This window comes from Molothrus aeneus, chromosome 20, assembly GCF_037042795.1.
Source record: "Molothrus aeneus isolate 106 chromosome 20, BPBGC_Maene_1.0, whole genome shotgun sequence".
Lineage (NCBI taxonomy): Eukaryota > Metazoa > Chordata > Aves > Passeriformes > Icteridae > Molothrus > Molothrus aeneus.
The window spans coordinates 7,910,053-7,928,687 of record NC_089665.1 but is presented as its reverse complement, the minus strand read 5'-3'; the positions used below and the strand labels follow the sequence as shown (position 1 = coordinate 7,928,687).

The window sequence follows — 18,635 nt, the reverse complement described above, 5'->3', positions numbered from 1 at the left end:
ATAACAGCCCTGTGATTGATACCATGTTTTCAGTAGGCCATAAATAGAAGTTCAAAGTCACTTGTAATTTAGTTACAGGATTGATCTGTGGCCACTCAGGTGTAGCAGCTCAAAATCATCTTCACAGGAGGAGGAAAACCTGTAATCACAACATGCAAGGGTGGAGAACTAAAATACAACAGGAAGGCCAGCAAAAGAAAACATAATTTCTTTTAAAGGTGTATTTTCACACTTGGGAAAGCATCAAGTGTTTTTGCAAGGCCCTTTCTTATTTTTTCCATGTAACTGTTATGTAAAAACCACACTGAAATGATGAATTTGAGCAGCTTCATTTCTTAGTTACAGATGGAAATCAGTACCTCAGCCAGTGCCCAATCTGAAACATAAATATTCCTAAATGTAATCCCTTGTCAGAACTTGTCTGATAGCCCAGGGACCCCAATTAATCTACACAAGAGCATTTCTGGAGCTGCAAGCTCCACATCAAAACATTTATGGCTCCAATCTATATTCCTGGAGGGACCCATCCAGCTCTCTCCTCCCTAAAATGGAAATTTCTTTCTACTTGATGCATCCCTTTCTGTAGGATCAGAGCCTGCAGGAATGCTCTGCTGACAATCAGGGAGCAGCAGAGGAAACTCCAGATGGAAAAGAACCGGTTTGTGGAGGAACAGTGACATCCTGTGGCCACCGAGGCAGCCGAACTCCTGCTGCTTTTCAAACAGCCAAATTGGGCAAAAATCTTTAAAAAACACCCCTGGTTGCTGTGCGTAAGGCTGCAGAAATACTGAGGGATTTATTCCAAATATTCTCAGTCCTATAGGATTATGTTGTGGGGCAGCTGAGAAAGGAGAAAACCCCAGATGTATCCAAACCCAGTATAATGGGGTCTTTCATTTCTCTTTCTATAGGTATAAATAACTTTTTAAAGCACATAAGACAAAACCCAAAAATCTTGGCTGGTTTTTCTTTTTGGAGTTTTGTTTGATTTCTTTTTTTTTTTTTTTTTTTAAGAGAACAGACTAGAAATTAACTGAAGCAAAAAGAAAAAAACTCAAAGGCCAGTCACAAAACTTAGATTACAGCAGGATTAAAAGAAGTTACCAGAATTTGTTGTAAATATGGGAGCATTAAGATTATTCTAATAGCATAGAGATTCTGGCTAAAACATATTGAATTATTATTTTAGTTATGAATAGTTGTCTCTAAGCAGACTTTTGAGGTACCACCATATTGTAGGAGTAAAAAAAGAGTATTTTAATAATATTAATCATTTGTATTGCCTGACACCTTACTTTGTTTTATGTTAATAACTTTGGTGTAAACACTGCATATTATACAAATTCATATTCACATTTCCTTGTGATTCATATCCATTTCCTTAATTTACTTAAATTACAAGGATTTTTTTCTCATTAATGAAGAAATCCTTGCAGTCATTTCCTGGAGCACCCCAGGTACCAGTGGAGGGCACAGTTCCAAACCAGCTTGGCTCAGGCCAAAACCCAGAGCAGAGGGACCTGCAGACCCCTCCTGTCACCTCCCCAGGGTCCCTGGCCCTGCAGGGCACCCCAAACCCCAGCAGAAACGTCAGGAATGTTGTTGGACTAAGCCCTTTTTTAACTTAGAAATGGGACAACCGAGAGGCATTTTAAAAACTCTTATTCTGTTTTTAGTCTCATTTGAAGGGTGAGACAATACAATGTTACATGCTACACAAACCTTCTGTCAAATTTAAACAATTTTCTACAAATCTATTTCCCGCAGAATGTCAGTTTATTCAGTGCCCACCCCAAACCCCAGCAGGAAAATCACTTTATTCATGTTTATTCAGTGCTTTATTCCTGTGGGGCTGTGAACTGCTCAGGGACTTCAGGCAGGGCTGCAAACACCCAGCCCAGGGATGGCTGGGGCTGGAAGGGACATTTGGAGGTCACCCTGCCCAACCAGGGCCACCCCAGGTGGTTGCCCCAAATTCTTTCCCTTATGGCCTTTCAGTCCCTCACAGGAAATGCCTGCACAGCCTCTCTGGGCACCCTGCCAGAGGGTTAAACTGCAAAAAGCACAAAAGCAATTGCAGGAGAACTCAAACTAAGGGAAGTCTCCTGTGGCAGAGACAGTAAATGTTTATTTAACTTTGTATTTCTGCTAGCTCAGCAGGCAGGAAAGCAAGCCCTGCCCCTAAAAAACAAAACCCAATCACGGATGTAACCCTCAAACCCACACTGAACCTGCAGTGTGCAGTTTTCTATGAGAACAGCAACTTTATAGTTTAATTTCCCTTACTTACCACAGATGCCCAGTGATGAAATCCAGAGGGAGCAAACCAACTTCCACAGCAGGGAAGTTATCTCCAGCGACAGGAGGGGTGCCTGGCACCGGTTTGGGGGCAGGGCAGGCTGTGCCCCATCTCAGGGCGAGCAGCTGCCAGAACTCAGCAGGTGGGGACAGAGACAGCCCCCCCCACAGCCTGGGGTGTTTTTGGGGAAGGGCAGATGGAGATTCCATCCATCCCCCTCTGAACACCCTCCACCGCAGCTGAACCCACCTGTCTGAGCTCCCTTAACCCACCTCATAAAAAACAAACCCCAAACCCAGCTAACCCAGACTTTAGTGGGAGCCCCCTCCTTTGTGTAGAGCCCACCAAACCAGGCAGTTCTTACCCTGCTCAGTCACCCACTGCCCTTTCAGGCCTCACCTGCGCACCCAGCACACAACTCCCACTGTGGCCAGTCCTCCCCCAGAACAACACCCCCATGCCGAGCCCCTTCAGGGCAGTGCCAGGCACTGGCAACCCCCACACCCCACCCGGGGCCAGCAAACAACTCAAACCACAAGCCCAGGACCTGCAGCAAAACCAACCCCATGCAGGGGCCACCACACCATTCTGTGGGGTCCTTATATCCCACCTGGGAGCAGAGTGCTGCTAAACTCTAGGAAGAAAAAACAACATGGTAATTATTAGCACTTCATTAAGATTTTAATCCAGATCCATTTTAACCACAAGGTTGGTCCTCATCATACATGCACAGAGGCTTAAACTGCCATGGTAAGAAGCCAAAGCATTTCACTGAATACACGTTTCACCTGCTTGAACTGAGACAGACTACAGAGTGTAATGTGCAACAGAAAACTTTATTAGCATTTCAACAGACAGCTGTTCAGCAGTTACTCAAGCTTGCATTAACTTTGCGTTAACTTAATATTAAGACATTGAAGAACTACAGTGCAAACACAAGTGCCACTGGCAACCCTGGTGTCAAGCAAGAAGCACAAGAACTTAACAGCCCCCCCTGAGGCGCAGCACCAGGTGCAGGGTGGATTCCTTCTGGATGTTGTAGTCGGACAGGGTGCGCCCGTCTTCCAGCTGCTTCCCTGCAAAGATCAGCCTCTGCTGGTCAGGAGGGATCCCTTCCTTGTCCTGGATCTTGGCCTTCACATTCTCGATGGTGTCACTGGGCTCAACTTCCAGGGTGATGGTCTTGCCAGTCAGGGTCTTCACAAAGATCTGCATCCCACCCCTGAGGCGCAGGACAAGGTGCAGGGTGGATTCCTTCTGGATGTTGTAGTCGGACAGGGTGCGCCCGTCTTCCAGCTGTTTGCCAGCAAAGATCAGCCTCTGCTGGTCAGGGGGAATGCCCTCCTTGTCCTGGATCTTGGCCTTCACATTTTCAATGGTGTCACTGGGCTCAACTTCCAGGGTGATGGTCTTGCCAGTCAGGGTCTTCACAAAGATCTGCATGCCACCCCTGAGGCGCAGCACCAGGTGCAGAGTTGACTCTTTCTGGATGTTGTAGTCGGACAGGGTGCGCCCATCTTCCAGCTGCTTGCCAGCGAAGATCAGCCTCTGCTGGTCAGGAGGGATCCCTTCCTTGTCCTGGATCTTGGCCTTCACATTCTCAATGGTGTCACTGGGCTCCACCTCGAGAGTGATGGTCTTGCCAGTCAGGGTCTTCACAAAGATCTGCATGCCACCTCTCAGGCGCAGCACCAGGTGCAGGGTGGATTCCTTCTGGATGTTGTAGTCAGACAGGGTACGACCATCCTCCAGCTGCTTGCCAGCGAAGATCAGCCTCTGCTGGTCTGGGGGGATCCCTTCCTTGTCCTGGATCTTGGCTTTCACATTCTCGATGGTGTCACTGGGCTCGACTTCCAGGGTGATGGTCTTGCCAGTCAGGGTCTTCACAAAGATCTGCATGCCACCCCTGAGGCGCAGGACAAGGTGCAGGGTGGATTCCTTCTGGATGTTGTAGTCAGACAGGGTGCGCCCGTCTTCCAGCTGCTTGCCAGCGAAGATCAGCCTCTGCTGGTCAGGGGGAATGCCCTCCTTGTCCTGGATCTTGGCCTTCACGTTCTCGATGGTGTCACTGGGCTCCACCTCAAGGGTGATGGTCTTGCCAGTCAGGGTCTTCACAAAGATCTGCATCCCACCTCTCAGGCGCAGCACCAGGTGCAGAGTTGACTCTTTCTGGATGTTGTAGTCGGACAGGGTGCGCCCGTCTTCCAGCTGCTTGCCTGCAAAGATCAGCCTCTGCTGGTCTGGGGGGATCCCTTCCTTGTCCTGGATCTTGGCCTTCACGTTCTCAATGGTGTCACTGGGCTCCACCTCAAGGGTGATGGTCTTGCCAGTCAGGGTCTTCACAAAGATCTGCATGTTGACCTGCAAGACATACAGATGCTTCAGCTACAGCCACTTAATCAAATAAAGCCTTCAGTAAATCCTAAACAAAGGTATTAACGTTGCTATTTCCCATCAGTTAAAATTTCTTACTTTGGTTGTAGGAAACGTGAAATTTAAATACCGTTTTCCAGTTTGACTACCTAAACCTGGTTTGAGACAAAGTCCCCTGAGCTCTTTAAACAGATTACTCTCATCACAGGATCCCCAGACCGCCTCTCCTTTATGCCCGCAGTGCAGCAAAGCGGCACCGGAGCCCCCAGATCCCCTTACCCCCGGCAGGGCAGCACCGCACCCCCAGGGCCCGCCCGAGGGCAGCGCTGCGGCAGCGGAGCCGCGACCGCCCGCACTGCGGCACCGAGGGAGGGCCGGGCCCGCCCCGCGGACCCGCCCTGCGGCAGCGCCGCCGCTCCCCCGCCCCGGTAGTGACTCACAGCCGCCTTCCGGCACGGACGGCCCGGCCCGCGCCATCTTCCCCGCAGCGCGGCCTCCTCCCCAGACAAGCCTCAGCCTCATCCCCCCTCACCCCCGGCCCAGCTCTCACCGGCGCGGCTCAGAGCGCTACACAACGCTGCGCAACTCCGCCAGCGGCTCCCTCCGTTACCCTGCTGCAAACCGCCCGGCAGCGCCCGGCACGCTCCTGCCCAGAGCACCGGGCCCACCTCCCCCTCCCCGCACCCCCAATTCCCCTCAGCGCACTCACGTCTGCGGCCCTGAACGATAGCCCGGTATAATATTTCCAGCGGTGCGAAACCTGGAATCTGCCGAGTGACGCACACCCGCCCTTATTTATAGGGCTGCTGGATACGCAGGCCCCGCCCACAAAAACTAATGTGTCCCTCCGCCTCCCAAAGTAGTCCCCAGGAAAAGGTCCCTGTTGTGGCGCGCACTCGCCTTTTCCCCGCTCCAATCCCTCTTCCGCAGGCAAAGGGGTCCCAGAGTTTCAGCGAGGGGGAATCAGACCCTAAAAAATCGGCAAATTTCTGAGGGCGCGGATGGATCTGGGACCGTTTTTCGCCCCGGCGCTGCGACCAGACGTTGGTGGGAAGACCGGGAAGTCTGGCGGTGATTGGTGGGGTGGGCTGCAGGGCCGGCGCCGATTGGCTGCTCGGGGAGGGGCAGTTGACGAGGGGCGGGGGTGGCGGGGGCAGGGAAAGCTCTGGAAGGTTCGGCGCTGCTCGGCGCTGATTGGCCCGCGGTGAGGTCACGCTGTTGCTGAGGGGGAGCCGCCTAGCGGGGCAGATTTCGGCCGGGGGGGGGGGAAGCTGACGCCGTAAAGGGACACTGAGGGGGATTAGGATGGGGATTGGGATTAATGATGGTGATAGAAACAATACTGGGGCTTCTTTAGTTCCTGCAATGCTCAGGGAACAACCTGGCACAGACTTGGGGGAAAGGTGCCCTAAAAAACGGGGGTGACCCTTGGCGCCAGCGTTTTGTGACCCACTGCAGCCTCTGGCCAGCCTTTTGCCCAGGGTGGAGGAAAAAATGTCTTTTTCTCCATGGAAAAGCCCAGGACGGGTTGTAGGGCTGGTGCTGGCCTATAAAGCTGTGAGGAAAAGCAGAACTGAGTTAGCTGGGTTGGAAAAAACAGCATAATCCAGGAGGATTATGACAAACAGGAGGGTTGGTGGCTCCTGGGTGTGACACGAGCTGTCCCCTCACGCGGCCCAGCTCCAGGGCTGCCCTGGAACGGGTTGGAGCTGGCTGAGCAGGTAATGCTCTCGATGTGAGCCTGCAAAACAAGGCGTGGGATGAAATGCTGACATTTGAAATTCAAACAGTTGTTTACTCACTTCCAGAACAGGAAGCTTTGATCGGTTATGAAGTAGCCACCGTCTGTGAAGTGATGTGGAAACGTGCCTCGGGTTAATTAAACTTCATTATACCTTTCAGAGAGGCTCTGAACTAATTTTGTACCGTATTAAAGATGGAGTGCACGAAATCCAAGATGGGTTTTGTGTTTTTTTAGCAGCTTTATCTGCTACTCCTTCAGTGAGGCCAGATGACCTTGTTAAATCCTCCACTCACAAAGCATCAGCACGTGTCTGACTGGCAAGATTCACTGCAGAGCTGCTCTATTTCCCTCTAAAAACACCTCAAACCCAGACAAAAATAACAAAACCACAAAAAAAAAAAAAACCCAAAAAACAAACCCCAACGACAAAATCCTTTTGCTTTCCTTTCTCCTAACAGCGTTTCTTGCACCTCCTGATTTACAGTGAAAAGGAAATAAATCATCCTACCAGTAATTACTCAAAATGCAGGAACAGGAAGAGGGAAAAATGATAACTGGAAAGTTCAGACAGCTCCATAACAATAACCAACCTTGGAAATATTATTTTGGCTACATAAATTTAGGACAAAAGGCAGAGTTGGGCAATGTCCTGAGGTTTGTTCTGTGCTGCCAGCTCTGCTCAGCGTTTCCAGCATGGATTTTGTTTGGTGGTGCCAAGGTGGCTGAAGGTTTGCTCCAAGGCTGGCCTGGGCTTGCTGCACATTCCAGGCACTCTTCCCAGAGGAAAGGCCACAAATGACTAATATTTACAAATATGAAAGGCCAGGTCTGTAAAGCTGGAGATTAATGTAAAGCCTGGGCAGTGTTAAAGCACATCACATATTTATTAAGGATTTTAGGGTGCATATTTCTCTTTTTAATGTTCCTCTAGATGGAGAAGGAGAAATTTCTGTAATTTTTCTTTCCTTTCTGTGTAAACCAGAAAGCACAGGAGCCCTCCCTTGGTTTTTTTTTTCCTAAATATGGCTGTATCTATGGTGTGACTGTACAAAGCACGTGCATTTAACAAACATTCCACTCTGCCTCTGGTAGCTCTTGGTGAATAAAAACCATTGAGCAGCTGACTCTGAACTGTATATAAATAAATGCAAAGCTGAAAACCCCAGAAATCTCTATCTTGTGACTGCTCTGACCACAGGTGGCTACAGCCTTTGCCAGGGCACGGGGCCTGCAGTTGGGAACAGACATTTCTTTTCAGAAGTGGGTCACTGGGCAGTGGTACAGAGTAGCCTACTTTCAGGAGAGAAGAATCTGAGGTCAGGGAAATGTTTCCAAGGAATCTGTACATTCTGGAACACAAGCTGGGTCTGGTTTTTTTATGTAGGCTAATGTCCTAGCAACGAGGTATCACTTTTACATGAGGCAATCTGTTTATCTTTAGCTACCAGGTTTAGCTTGGGACAGCCACCCAGGCCATCACAGGGTGTGTGGCAAGTCCAGTTACTGTTCTTTGTTCAGACAAAAATAGGACTGCTTGCCACAGGGGAAAAAAAAAATTTATATACATATACATATTCCTATCTCATAACATTGCTCACACCTGCCTCTCACAGTGTGTGATGCAGTTTAATTATATTTACAGTTGTGGAGATAAATATTGTCTCCCTGCAGCAGTGCAGGAAGGTCCAGGCTTGGCTCAGGTTCCAGCCACGAGACAAACAGACCCGTGGCATGTCACTGCTTGTCCCCAAGCTGCCAGCCTGGAGGGTTACACAAACAGTGAGTCAGAATTCAAAGTACTGTGCGTGAGATTGACTGTGATATTCTGAGATTACCAAAAAAAGACAACTCCCTCGGTTTTGTTTTTATAGCTCTATGCTAAAAATAAATTCACCAAACAAAGTTTTTAAGAAGCCACCGACTTCAGGAGCTGAAAGAAGAAAAGCAAGTTTTAAGAAAAACAAATAGATTGGTAGTAAAAGGATGAAAATTAGTGATACTCCCCTGTCTCCCTGTCTGTCTAAAGTGTATTTTAGCTTTGTAGGACACATGGGACTCAGCTTTCAGATCTGTGCTGCCACAATAAACAGGCTTGGGCAGCTCTGGGTGACCCAGAGGGACATGTGACAGTTCTGCTGGCAGGAGACGTCCAAAGGGGATTTTGTAAAGGGCTGAAATCACAGGTTTGTGCCTGCGTGGTGTGCCAGTGAAAGCAACAGCTTTAACTAATAACTAGGTCTGTTCTGCAGCTCCTTGTCTGCATCTCTGCCTCCTGCCCGGGCACGGTTTGGATCCCATCCAAGCTGCAGTGCAGGGAGGGAGCTGCTTTGTTCACCTCCTCTCTGCTGCCGCTGAGCACCTTCCCCTTTCTGGGGGGAGGTTCTCCAGCAAAACAGCAGAGAGGTTCCTTGAGAAACAGGCAGACAGAAGAAGAAATGGGCAAAGAAACAGGCAGAAGAAACGAGTCCTAAACCACTGTTAATCATTGTTAGTATGTTCAACAGAAGCTCGGTAACAGTGAACAAAAACAAACACCACCAAGGCCGTTCTGAGCAGCCCGGGGGTGTCACTTCCTGCATTTGTTTTCAGATCCAGCTCAGGTCCTTTGATGGTGAGGAAAACGTCTGGAATGTTTCCCCCTCCACCACAGGGAGACTAAAACCCAAGCACAGCCATTTTCCCCCCTGAACAAACCACGTACTTTGAAACACCTCAGTTTTTTAAAGTGTGCTGTCAGCTGTACAGAACTCCTAGTTCCCTGCTTATGAGATATAAAAAACATGCACAGTTCCTAATTCTCTTTCACCTACAAACATGTAGCTGCTCTCAGTGCTGCTTTGGGGATAAAAATGCTCTGGCAGGCAGAATTTCAATGCTGGCTGCGAGCCAGGGCTGCAGAGCTGAGTCATTGTTATACAAGCAGAGCTGAGATGGCACAGAAAAGCCCCTTTGTACTTTAGCACTGAACACGTCAGCCCCTGCTGCCCTTTCAGCATCACAAGACACCTACACAGAACCAACTGTAATTTACTGGACTTTTCCTCTCGTCCACCCCGTCATCTGTCTGGATATTTCTTCCTTTTCCATTTTGCCTCTCAAGCTTAACAGCAAATGCATTTTTCATCAAGCTGTTGGTCTCTCCTGAAGCCTGGCAAACATTGCATCAGCTCTGGAAGCAGTGAAATGAGAGCTGGTAACCCTGGGCACTGGGAAAGTGCTGCCTAGGTACACTGACAATACAACATTTGACTGAAATTTGGCTGAAATTGACTAAAATTTAGGGCTTTCAGCTCAGAATATCTATGACATTTGTCATTATCCGGAGTTCCACTGTAAAGCTCTGGAATTGATTATTTATGTGAGACTCAGCTTTGTGTTCTGAGTCTTTCGTGATGAAATATGAAGCAAATAAAAAAAGAGAAACAATTTATTTACTATGGCATTTTGCACTTCCATTTTTGTCCTCCAGTTCTTTATTCTGAGATATCACAGGGGAACAGAATTTAGCTTCTCAAAACAGCTTCTGCATTTAAAATAAAGTGAACTAATTGTGGAGAGGCACGGAGAGTGACAGATTTGCAGATATTACTTTGACAAACTCACTCCAGTTTTCTCCTGGAGCTGCTTTTTTGAATGCTGGTGGCTCCTGTCTTACAGAGGGTCATTTGTGTGAATCGACATAAGGAGCCCCTAAAATGAGCTCCCAAAATTACCCTCTGGCTCTCAGTGTGCTGAGCTCAATGTTTTTGGGACAGCACAGAGCGTGAGTGGTGCTGGCCATGCCCGAGGGGAGATGAATCCCTGCTGCAGCCAGCACAGGCTCCGTTTCGGTGCCTTCCCAGTTGCACCCCAGTGACTTTTTCCTCCCAAAATATGAGGTGACTGACATGTAATCTGGTTTGAGCAAAGGTCTGGGAGGGGCTCGGATCAGGAGCTCCATGTGAATTTGTCACACAGGGTGTATCTAGTGAGTAACCAGAGCAGAGGCTCACATAAGGGATAACAGGAAACTGTAACTCCGTGCCCTTTCCTATCATCAGAGAGCTGCTGAGCCACAGGATTCTTAAGCAAATCCTGGCAGGCGCCATGTCAGGAGGCAGCGGAACACCAGATCACATGTTTTTAAAGCTCTTTTCCAGACCTGAGTGCTGATGGATGTTTGTTCATTACTGTCCTCCTGCTTTGCCATGGTCCTGGCTGCCACAGGACCCTTTGGTGCCTCTTTGCCTCTCAAGACTCAGCTCACTTGTTTACATCTTTCCCCTTCTTGGAAAGAACAAGACATTAAGTTCTGTTGAGTACAAATTCATGATTATATGTCAAACAAAAGAAGTTTCCAGTCTTGCAACACTGGACACAAAGGTTTGTCTTTGGAGTGATTATTATTTTCCCCACCTGAGTGTGACTTGGACATCTCCAAGTTGTGTACTTTTCCCAGCATTGAGAGTTTTACTTGAGAAACAGCACTGGATTTCAGTGTTCAAGAATAACCTTTTGCAAGACAGTTACCACTAAAGGGGTGATTTCACATTTTCCTATTTTGTTGCTGTTGTTATTATTTGGTTGATTGTTTTAGTTCTGTTTTTGTTTGTTTGTTTGGGTTGGGTTTTTTTGCTTTTTAAGGTATGTACTCTCTTATTTTCAAGACTTTGCTAACAGAATTAGTGAAAAGCTAAGTGGGAATCTTGTTAGAAGCCATTTCTCTGCAAAGCTGCCACAATGACTTCAAACCTGAGGAAGGCCTAAACACATCCTGTGCTGTCACAGCAATGCTGTGTCTAAATGAGGGCTGTTCATAGCAGAGAAGTGAAACACCACAATTCCAGCAGCGCCTTGGGTCTGCTGTGCACCTTCCATCGGTGAACATGTGAGGCATCGTGCTCAGAATGAGAGAGAAAACCTCAGGCTCATGCCTGTGGATAACTGGCATCCCTTGCCTCAGCACTGGAATCAGAAAATCATAGAATCCTTCAGGCTGGGAAAAACTTTGAAGATCACCAAGCGCAACTGTTAACCAGCACTGCCAAGGCCACCACTGAACCGTGTCCCCAAGGCCACCACTGTCCCCCGGTGCTGCATCCAGCAGTTTCTGGAACACTCCCAGGGCTAGGGGCTCGAGCACTTCCCTGGGCAGCCTGTTCCAATGGCAGCAGGGCCAGGGCAGCGACTGTCCCTGTGCTGGGCACTGCTGAGGCCACACCTCAGATCCTGGGGCCAGTTTTGGGTCCAGCTCGAGGGACATTGAGGGGCTGGAGCGTGTCCAGAGAAGGGAACGGAGCTGGGCAGGGGCTGGAGCCGCAGGAGGGGCTGAGAGGGTGGGAAAGAGGCGCAGCCTGGAGCAAAGGGAGCTCAGGGGGACCTCGTCCCTTTCTACAGCCCCCTGACAGGAGGCTGTGGCGGGCTGGCATCGCCCTCTTCCCCATGCAACAAGGAAGGACGAGAGGACATGAGTGCCAGGGGAGCTTTAGGGTGGATATGAGGAAAAGATTTCTTCACTGTGCGTTCCCCTCGTTGTACCCCAGCCCCTCCCGGTGCCGCTGTGTCCCAGTCCCGCCCGGTGCCCCCCCGTCCCGCTATGTCCCGGCTCCTCCCGTTTCCGCCATGTTCCCTCAGCCCCTCCCGTAACCCCTGAGCACCCCCGTGTCTCCTCAGCCCCTCCCGTGTCCCCTCCCGGTCCCCCCGTGTCCCCTCAGCCCCTCCTGTTTCCCCTCCTGTGTCCCCTCAGCCCCTCTCGTTCTCCCCCCGCCCGTATCCCCTCAGCCCCTCTGGTGTCCCCTTCCGGTCCCCTCCCGTATCCCCTCAGCCCCTCCCGTGCCTCCTCATCTCCTCTGTTTCCCCTCCTGTTTCCCCCCTCGTATCCCCTCCCGTGTCCCCTCAGCCGCCCCGTCCCCGCCGGTGCCGCCGTTCCGCCCCCCGGGCCGTGCACGTCGCGGGGGCGCCCCCCGGTGGCGCAGGCGGCGGCAGCGCATGGGGCGCGGCGCGGCGGGCGGCGCGCGGCGCTCCCGGCGGGGCAGCGCGGCCGCGGGCGGGACGCGCCGGGCCCGGAACAGGAATGCGGGGGGAAGCCCGGCCGGGGCCAAGGCGGAGCCCCCCGGGCCCGGCGTCATCGATCTGGGGGCGCAGAGCGGGCGCTGGGCCGCCTTCCAGGAGCGGCACCGGCTGAGCTGCGAGGAGGCGGCGCGGCTGCTGCTGGACGCGTAGTGAGTAACGGGGCCGGGGCTCGGCGCTCCCGCACGAGTCCCGCTCCCCGCAGCGTTCCCTGCACCGCGGGTCCCGAGAGCTGCCCGGAAGGGGCGCCGGGGGTGGGCTGGGGAGGGGACGCACGCACCACGGAATAAAAGTGGTTTCTGTGCTAAAGCTGCCCGTGTTCTACGGCTCTCCCATCGAAAATGCCCTTGGGGGCTCCGCCAGGCTCGGCTGCTAAATCTCCACCCATTTCCTGTGCTCGCTCCGTGCAGAGCGCGAGCACATCAGAAGCTGTCCGTGGGAGGCAAAATCTGGAAGGAAAATGTTTTTTCCTTTGCATTTAGCGATTGACCCGCACGGTGACTGCCCAGCTGCTGTGGAGGCGGCTCGGGGAGGGGGAGAAGCACAGGCTCAGAAATTCCTTGGTCATAAGTTCCTTTGCAATTACAACCCAAAATAAAAGACATTTCAAATATTTTGTAGAATCCACAAATCTCTGCTTTCCCCAGCTCTTAAATGGAGGAATATTAATGGTGTTGGAGGAACTGTGCGGAAAATTGTGAGGAAATTCAGTTCTCAGTTCCAAGCAGTTTGTTTTGAGGTGATAGCCCTGGTTTCTGTGTAGGGTTGTGTATGGACACAGCTGCAGGGTCAGCACTGTGACCTGGAGTGTGGTGGGGAGCTGTGTTGTACAGAGTCCTCAAAGTGGTGCTCTTCTTTCCTTGTCACCATTTTAATTAAACCACAAAAGCAATTGCTGCAGAGGACAAAAGCCATCCTCCACCTCATTCTGACACATGTTATTAAATACATTTGAGTGGATATATTTCTTGGTGTTCTGCAACAGCTCAAGACAGAACTGAATAATGAATACATGAATGTCATGTATAGCCCTACTGTTCTCTTGGGCAAAAACCAAGAGAGGAGGATGCCAAAAGCTCAGCTGTGTCTCTCTGCAGTGAATACAGGGGTTTGGTGAAGCACACAGGAGGCTGTCACTGTGGAGCCGTCCGCTTCGAGGTCTGGGCTTCAGCAGATCTGCACGTGTTCAACTGCAAGTGAGTTGGTTTGTTCCCTGTTCCCAGAGATGGATGTCAGCTCTCTGCTTTTCCAACCTTAGAGCTAAAGATGAGACAGCTGCAGGACACCCTCTGAGCTGTTTCCACAGGATTTACCCGTAATTATGTCCTGATCCACTATGAGATCACTGTTGGTGATTTCAGGTGCTGCTTTGGGCAGGACTTCATGTCTCAGCCAGGCTCACACAGAAAGTGTCAGGAGAGATCTAATGAGTCCAGGTGCTCAGCCATCTGCTTTCTGTTTCCTCTCATGCAGGGGGCTCAAAGCACATTGGTCTTTTTTTTAACTTGTTCTTTTCAAGTGACATTACAGCTCTGACCACATGTGCCTCAAACTAAAACACTCTGGTTTCAGTAGTGACCCCTCTTTGCCTGCAGCTCGTTTGCTTCCAGCTCATGGGTGAACTCCTGAACTGTACTTTCTTATTTGCAAGGTAATGAATGTTGGCAGAATTGCTGAAATGTGCTCTGAACCATTAAGTGGATTTCTCAGGGCTAGACTTTGTCCTCAAGAGTTGTGTGTGAGGATATCTTATTGGGGTACCTGTGTAGGGCCAGTCTGTTCACGGGTGTGCTTGACAAACACTACTGACACCACAAATCCACTTTTGCCACTTACCTCTGAGCCATTCTAGCTGTCAGTGGGATTTCTGTTGTCAAGAGCTCAGATTGCTGCTCTACAACCTGTCCACTTCTAGAAAGGTCTGTTTTTTCTTTTACAGTTGCAGCATTTGCACAAAGAAACAGAACCGACACTTCATTGTGCCAGCGTCGCGTTTCAAGCTGCTCAAGGTAGAGTAAGAACTCAGTAAGAGCATGGCCATGAGCACGAGCAGTGTTACCCTCACAGAGCCAAGGACAGGCAGTTTTCTGCCCTAGGTTTGGCTGGCTGGAGGAAATGGCTGCATTTTAAGCTGTCTGGTGTGGTTGTGTCAGTGCATTTTGTTTAGAGCTCTTGCAGTTGCCAGGCCTGACTGTTATGGACACGTGTCCATACAAAGCACAGGGGTTCAGGAAAGGAGCAGGAATGCACAGGTCTGTATCTCAAGTAAAGACAGGAAGGTGGCATTTTAAATTGTACATTTCTACATTGTATCTTTCCAAAGTAATGAATCCATCTATTTCCATGGAAAACTTAGAGTGCTTTTCCTTTCCTTAGGGCGCTGACAATTTGACAACTTATACCTTCAACACACACCGTGCCCAGCACACGTTCTGCAAGACCTGTGGTGTTCAGAGCTTTTATACTCCTCGTTCTAACCCTGATGGTTATGGTAGGTACAAAGCAAACTGTGCTAAACAGAGTTAACCTCCAAGTAAACCTTGGACAAAGATTCCATTGGATGCTGACATGACAGCAGTGAGCAGCACGTGTCCTAAGAGTTTGTTCCTAAAGGAACTGAAGTCTGAACCTGTAGCTCCTCCATAAAAAACAATCTTACCCATAATGTGTGGGCTTCTTCCTGTGACAGGATTCTCATCCAGGCTCCTCAGCCTTACAGCAAGAGCATTTACAATTCCCTGAGATGCCCCAGCCATGGAGTGGAGCAGGCATCTCCCACATTTTATGAAAAGTAGGTTTCTGTGTACTCTTGTTTTTCTTCAGGAATCGCTCCCCACTGTCTGGATGATGGCACTGTGCAGACCATTATCACAGAGGATATCAATGGCAAGGAGTGGGAGAAAGCAGTGAGGGAACATAAGACCATCAGAGACATGTCAAAACCCTGACACATCCTCCCAGCAGCCTTGGGAGCACTGCCAAGGAAATGCAGTCTGGGCTTTCCTGGGTGGTGGTTGGTGAAATCAATCTCTAATTACTGTTACCTGTTCTCTGTTTCTTAAATAAATCTTTCTATGCTGTTTTGTCTCATTCCTTTGTGACATTCAGTTTTCAGCCTGCCTCTGCTCTGTAAACCACTCCAGGGTTGCTTGTTTGGCACTTTGCATTTAGCTGTGCTAAAGTTTAAATCACAATACAAAAGACTTCATTAGAATCCCTTGCACCTCATTCCTGTGTCCTGCTGAGACTCTTGTGAGTTGACCTTGAGCCCTGTTCTGAATCAAGAAGAAAAGCTCACATTTCAGGAGGTGAAAGTGAAGGTGGAGCCTGCAACACAATGTATATAAAAGAAGCAACAGCAAACATCAGTGCAATTAGAAAAAAATGCATGATTTCTGGTGTTTTATTCAATAGCTTTGGCTTTTTAAAGTTCTGACTGAATAACAAAGGTGTTATGGTTGTGGTATCTGTGGAGATAGCATTGAAAAGTTACTCCTGATAGCTGCATCTTACAAAAGCACCAAGGGAGAGTTGCCAAGCAGTCCTTGCAGTTGGGGAAACAGTTTGTGCCATATCTTCTCCAATGCAGAATCCTCCAGAGCTTGGCTCCCATTTAAAGTTAATCCAAATTCCTCATCTTATTTAAGCTTCTATGATGAGAAAATAGAGTAGCTATAGCCTGTTCTCAGGCTTTAGCCCTGTTCTCAGTGTATCAGGCAACAAGAGATTCAGAAGGAGGTTCACCCAGCCTGGGTTTTGTAGCATGGAGAATGCCAGACAAAGAGCACCCCATCCTGCTGAGCACCTAACACAGGAGCTTTCCTGAGTGCTGGGCCTGGGGCAGTCGTGGTTTTGCCCATCCTTTGTTCCTGGAGTGGTGTCGGGTCAGAGCAGGCGCAGGGAGTTGAGCACCAGGTAGCGGGAGCAGAGCAGGTAGAGCTGGCGGAACCAGAGGAGCTGGCTGCGATAGCACCGCATGGCTCTCTAGGGGGAGAAACAGGGCACAGAGCGTGACAGAACCTTCCAGAGCTGCTGTGGGGGCACTTTCCTGACCCTGCTGTGGGGCTCAGTGCCCATGTATGGGACAGCCTGTTTTCAGTGAGCAGGGACTGGCAGGGCAGGCTGCCTCAGCTCTGGGCCTGTCTGCCCCCGAGGCTGTTGTGCTGCCTGATGCTCAGAGGATCCTGCTTCACTCCTCCTCCCCACGTGAGCTCAGGCCTGGGGAAGTGCTCACATGCTGGGAAGCAGGAGCCTGATGAGTGTGTCTGGAACATCTCTGTTCCTTCTGACCACTGCCAGCTGCAACTGAGCCTATTTATAGTGCACCAGCCTAGAAAGGTCAGATTTCAGGAACAAAAATACATGGGAATAATGAGCACCACCTTTATCCAAGCTGTTTCCATAAGTAACTCTTATCTTTTAACAGCCTCAGAAGCAGGAAAAGTCTGTAATTTGTGAATTAACAGCGCTGCTTGCTGGGTAAATATTTTCATGCTGTTAATCAGATTCTGATATAGGGAACTGTGGAGTAAATGTGTGAGATCATATGCAGCAAAATAGTTTAAAAATGTACAGTAAAAGAAATTGTGAAGAGCTTTGGACCACAAGTTCACAGGCTGTCTCCATCTTTAGTGATCAAGGATGCTGTTCCTGGCATGCAGTCATGCCAGGCTTTCACAGGCCACTCACATGTTCAGAATACTGTGTTGGATTCAGTTTCCTTTGAAATGCATCCTACATCCTGGGGAATGTAAAACTCAGTGCCCAGTGACTGTCTGAGCTGCAAATCTGCTCAGCCCTGTCCTGTGACACAGGACATGAGGTAACCTGGCTTTTCCATGTTTCTAAAATCACTGCAGACATTCCTCAGTGACATTTCTAACCCATGGATGACACTACTGGCATCCCCTGGGAATGTGACTAAAGTGCTCACAATGAGGATGAGCCACTCAAACAGGTCAGGCAGGTGCCACTCATCTCACCTTGGCTTGTTCAGTCTCCTCCTCTGTGAGGATGAAGAGTGCATCCCTGGGCAGGAGGCAGGAAATGAGGACATCCAGGAAGGAAATGTATTTCCTGAAGAGATTTACTGATTCCAGCACGAGCACACAGCACCCTACACAGAGAAAGAGGATAAATATTTCAAACCAGCAGCAATTCTTGTAAGGTGCCCTTTTCTCCAGGCTCAGCAGCTCTTTGCAGCTTCCCTGTGCTGCTGGCCTTGGGATTCCTTTTGTGTAAAGGGGGAACAACTTCTGATGCTCCCACCAGGATTTTTTTTGTGTCCAGTGCACATCTATGACCATTTGTATTGTCTGCTATTCTGTATGTGACCTTTTGTACTGGTTCTTGTTCTGTAATAGCCTGTGGAAAGCAAAGCTAGCTCTGAATATCCCAAAAACTGGGTGTTTTTAAATTCCTCCTGCATAATTAGGCTCAAAAAAAATAGGTGCAGATGATTCTCTGAATGCTGAAACTGTATCATATAATGGAATTTTAAAACAGTAGTTTCTGGTTCAGCTACCAAAATGAAATTCCATCTTTCTGCTCCAGTTCTTAGCTACAGAATAAATATTTACAAGCCTCAGAAATAAAATATTAACTCAGGCAGGCAGTAACACTTTAACAGAGTTCCTGAATTCATTGTTCAGATGTTTGTGATGAAGCAGATGAAGGTAACATGGTTCAAAATTCTGCTGATGTTGAAGGGTTTTTTTTCTGTTTCAAAGATCCCTATGAACTCAAAAGTTAATTGCTAATTTTTTTTTTTACCATGGCTAAATTGTCTTCACTGATGAGTTCAGAGCTACTGATGGTCCCGTTAAGAGCCTGCAGCTCTCAAGGGAGCTGCTTTGGGATTTCCTTGGCTTGGCAGCTGCTGTGATTATGTTCCACACTTCCCACATTGTATTAAAGTTTGACAGAAGAGGCCAAAGTCACAGTTTACACAGGTGGGCAGAGATGCAATTCGATTTGCAATGAGATTTCCTCCAGTGAGCCCTGAAACAGTGAAATGACACAGAAGAGACAGAACAAAGCTCTCATGGACTCCCTCTGGCACATCACCAGGATCTTTCAATTCCTTTCTTTCTTTTCTTTTATTTTCTTTTCTCCAAGGGTGTTGTTCCAACTTTTCAACACCCTCTCCCACTCTCCAAAGTTACCTGGCCA

The 18,635-nt window shown here is 49.2% G+C and overlaps 3 protein-coding genes across 3 annotated transcripts in view; 1 reads left to right on the top strand and 2 right to left on the bottom strand.

The window, feature by feature from the left end:
- Nucleotides 1-2,958: 2,958 nt before the first annotated feature.
- UBC (ubiquitin C) lies at nucleotides 2,959-5,456 on the bottom strand. Its single transcript, XM_066563270.1, has 2 exons — nucleotides 5,382-5,456; nucleotides 2,959-4,660 (listed from the first exon to the last, which is right to left on the bottom strand). Exon 2 carries the CDS (start codon nucleotides 4,652-4,654, stop codon nucleotides 3,281-3,283), a length of 1,374 nt encoding a protein of 457 aa, XP_066419367.1. The 5' UTR covers nucleotides 4,655-4,660; nucleotides 5,382-5,456; the 3' UTR covers nucleotides 2,959-3,280.
- A 6,927-nt stretch (nucleotides 5,457-12,383) lies between these two features.
- Nucleotides 12,384-15,554, top strand: CENPV (centromere protein V). The gene is made up of 5 exons (XM_066563364.1): nucleotides 12,384-12,616; nucleotides 13,562-13,660; nucleotides 14,404-14,473; nucleotides 14,841-14,955; nucleotides 15,288-15,554. The coding sequence occupies exons 1-5, from the start codon at nucleotides 12,384-12,386 to the stop codon at nucleotides 15,410-15,412; spliced, it is 642 nt and encodes a 213-aa protein (XP_066419461.1). The 3' UTR covers nucleotides 15,413-15,554.
- Nucleotides 15,555-15,833: 279 nt separating this feature from the next.
- The window catches only part of PIGL (phosphatidylinositol glycan anchor biosynthesis class L), a 53,174-nt gene continuing 50,372 nt past the window's right edge, over nucleotides 15,834-18,635 (bottom strand). Inside the window, exons 6-7 of the mRNA XM_066563399.1 lie at nucleotides 17,447-17,580; nucleotides 15,834-16,448 (exon numbers count right to left, since the gene is read on the bottom strand). Coding sequence (XP_066419496.1) covers nucleotides 16,350-16,448; nucleotides 17,447-17,580 — 233 coding nt within the window. The 3' untranslated portion in view covers nucleotides 15,834-16,349. The remainder of the gene's footprint in view (nucleotides 16,449-17,446; nucleotides 17,581-18,635) is intronic.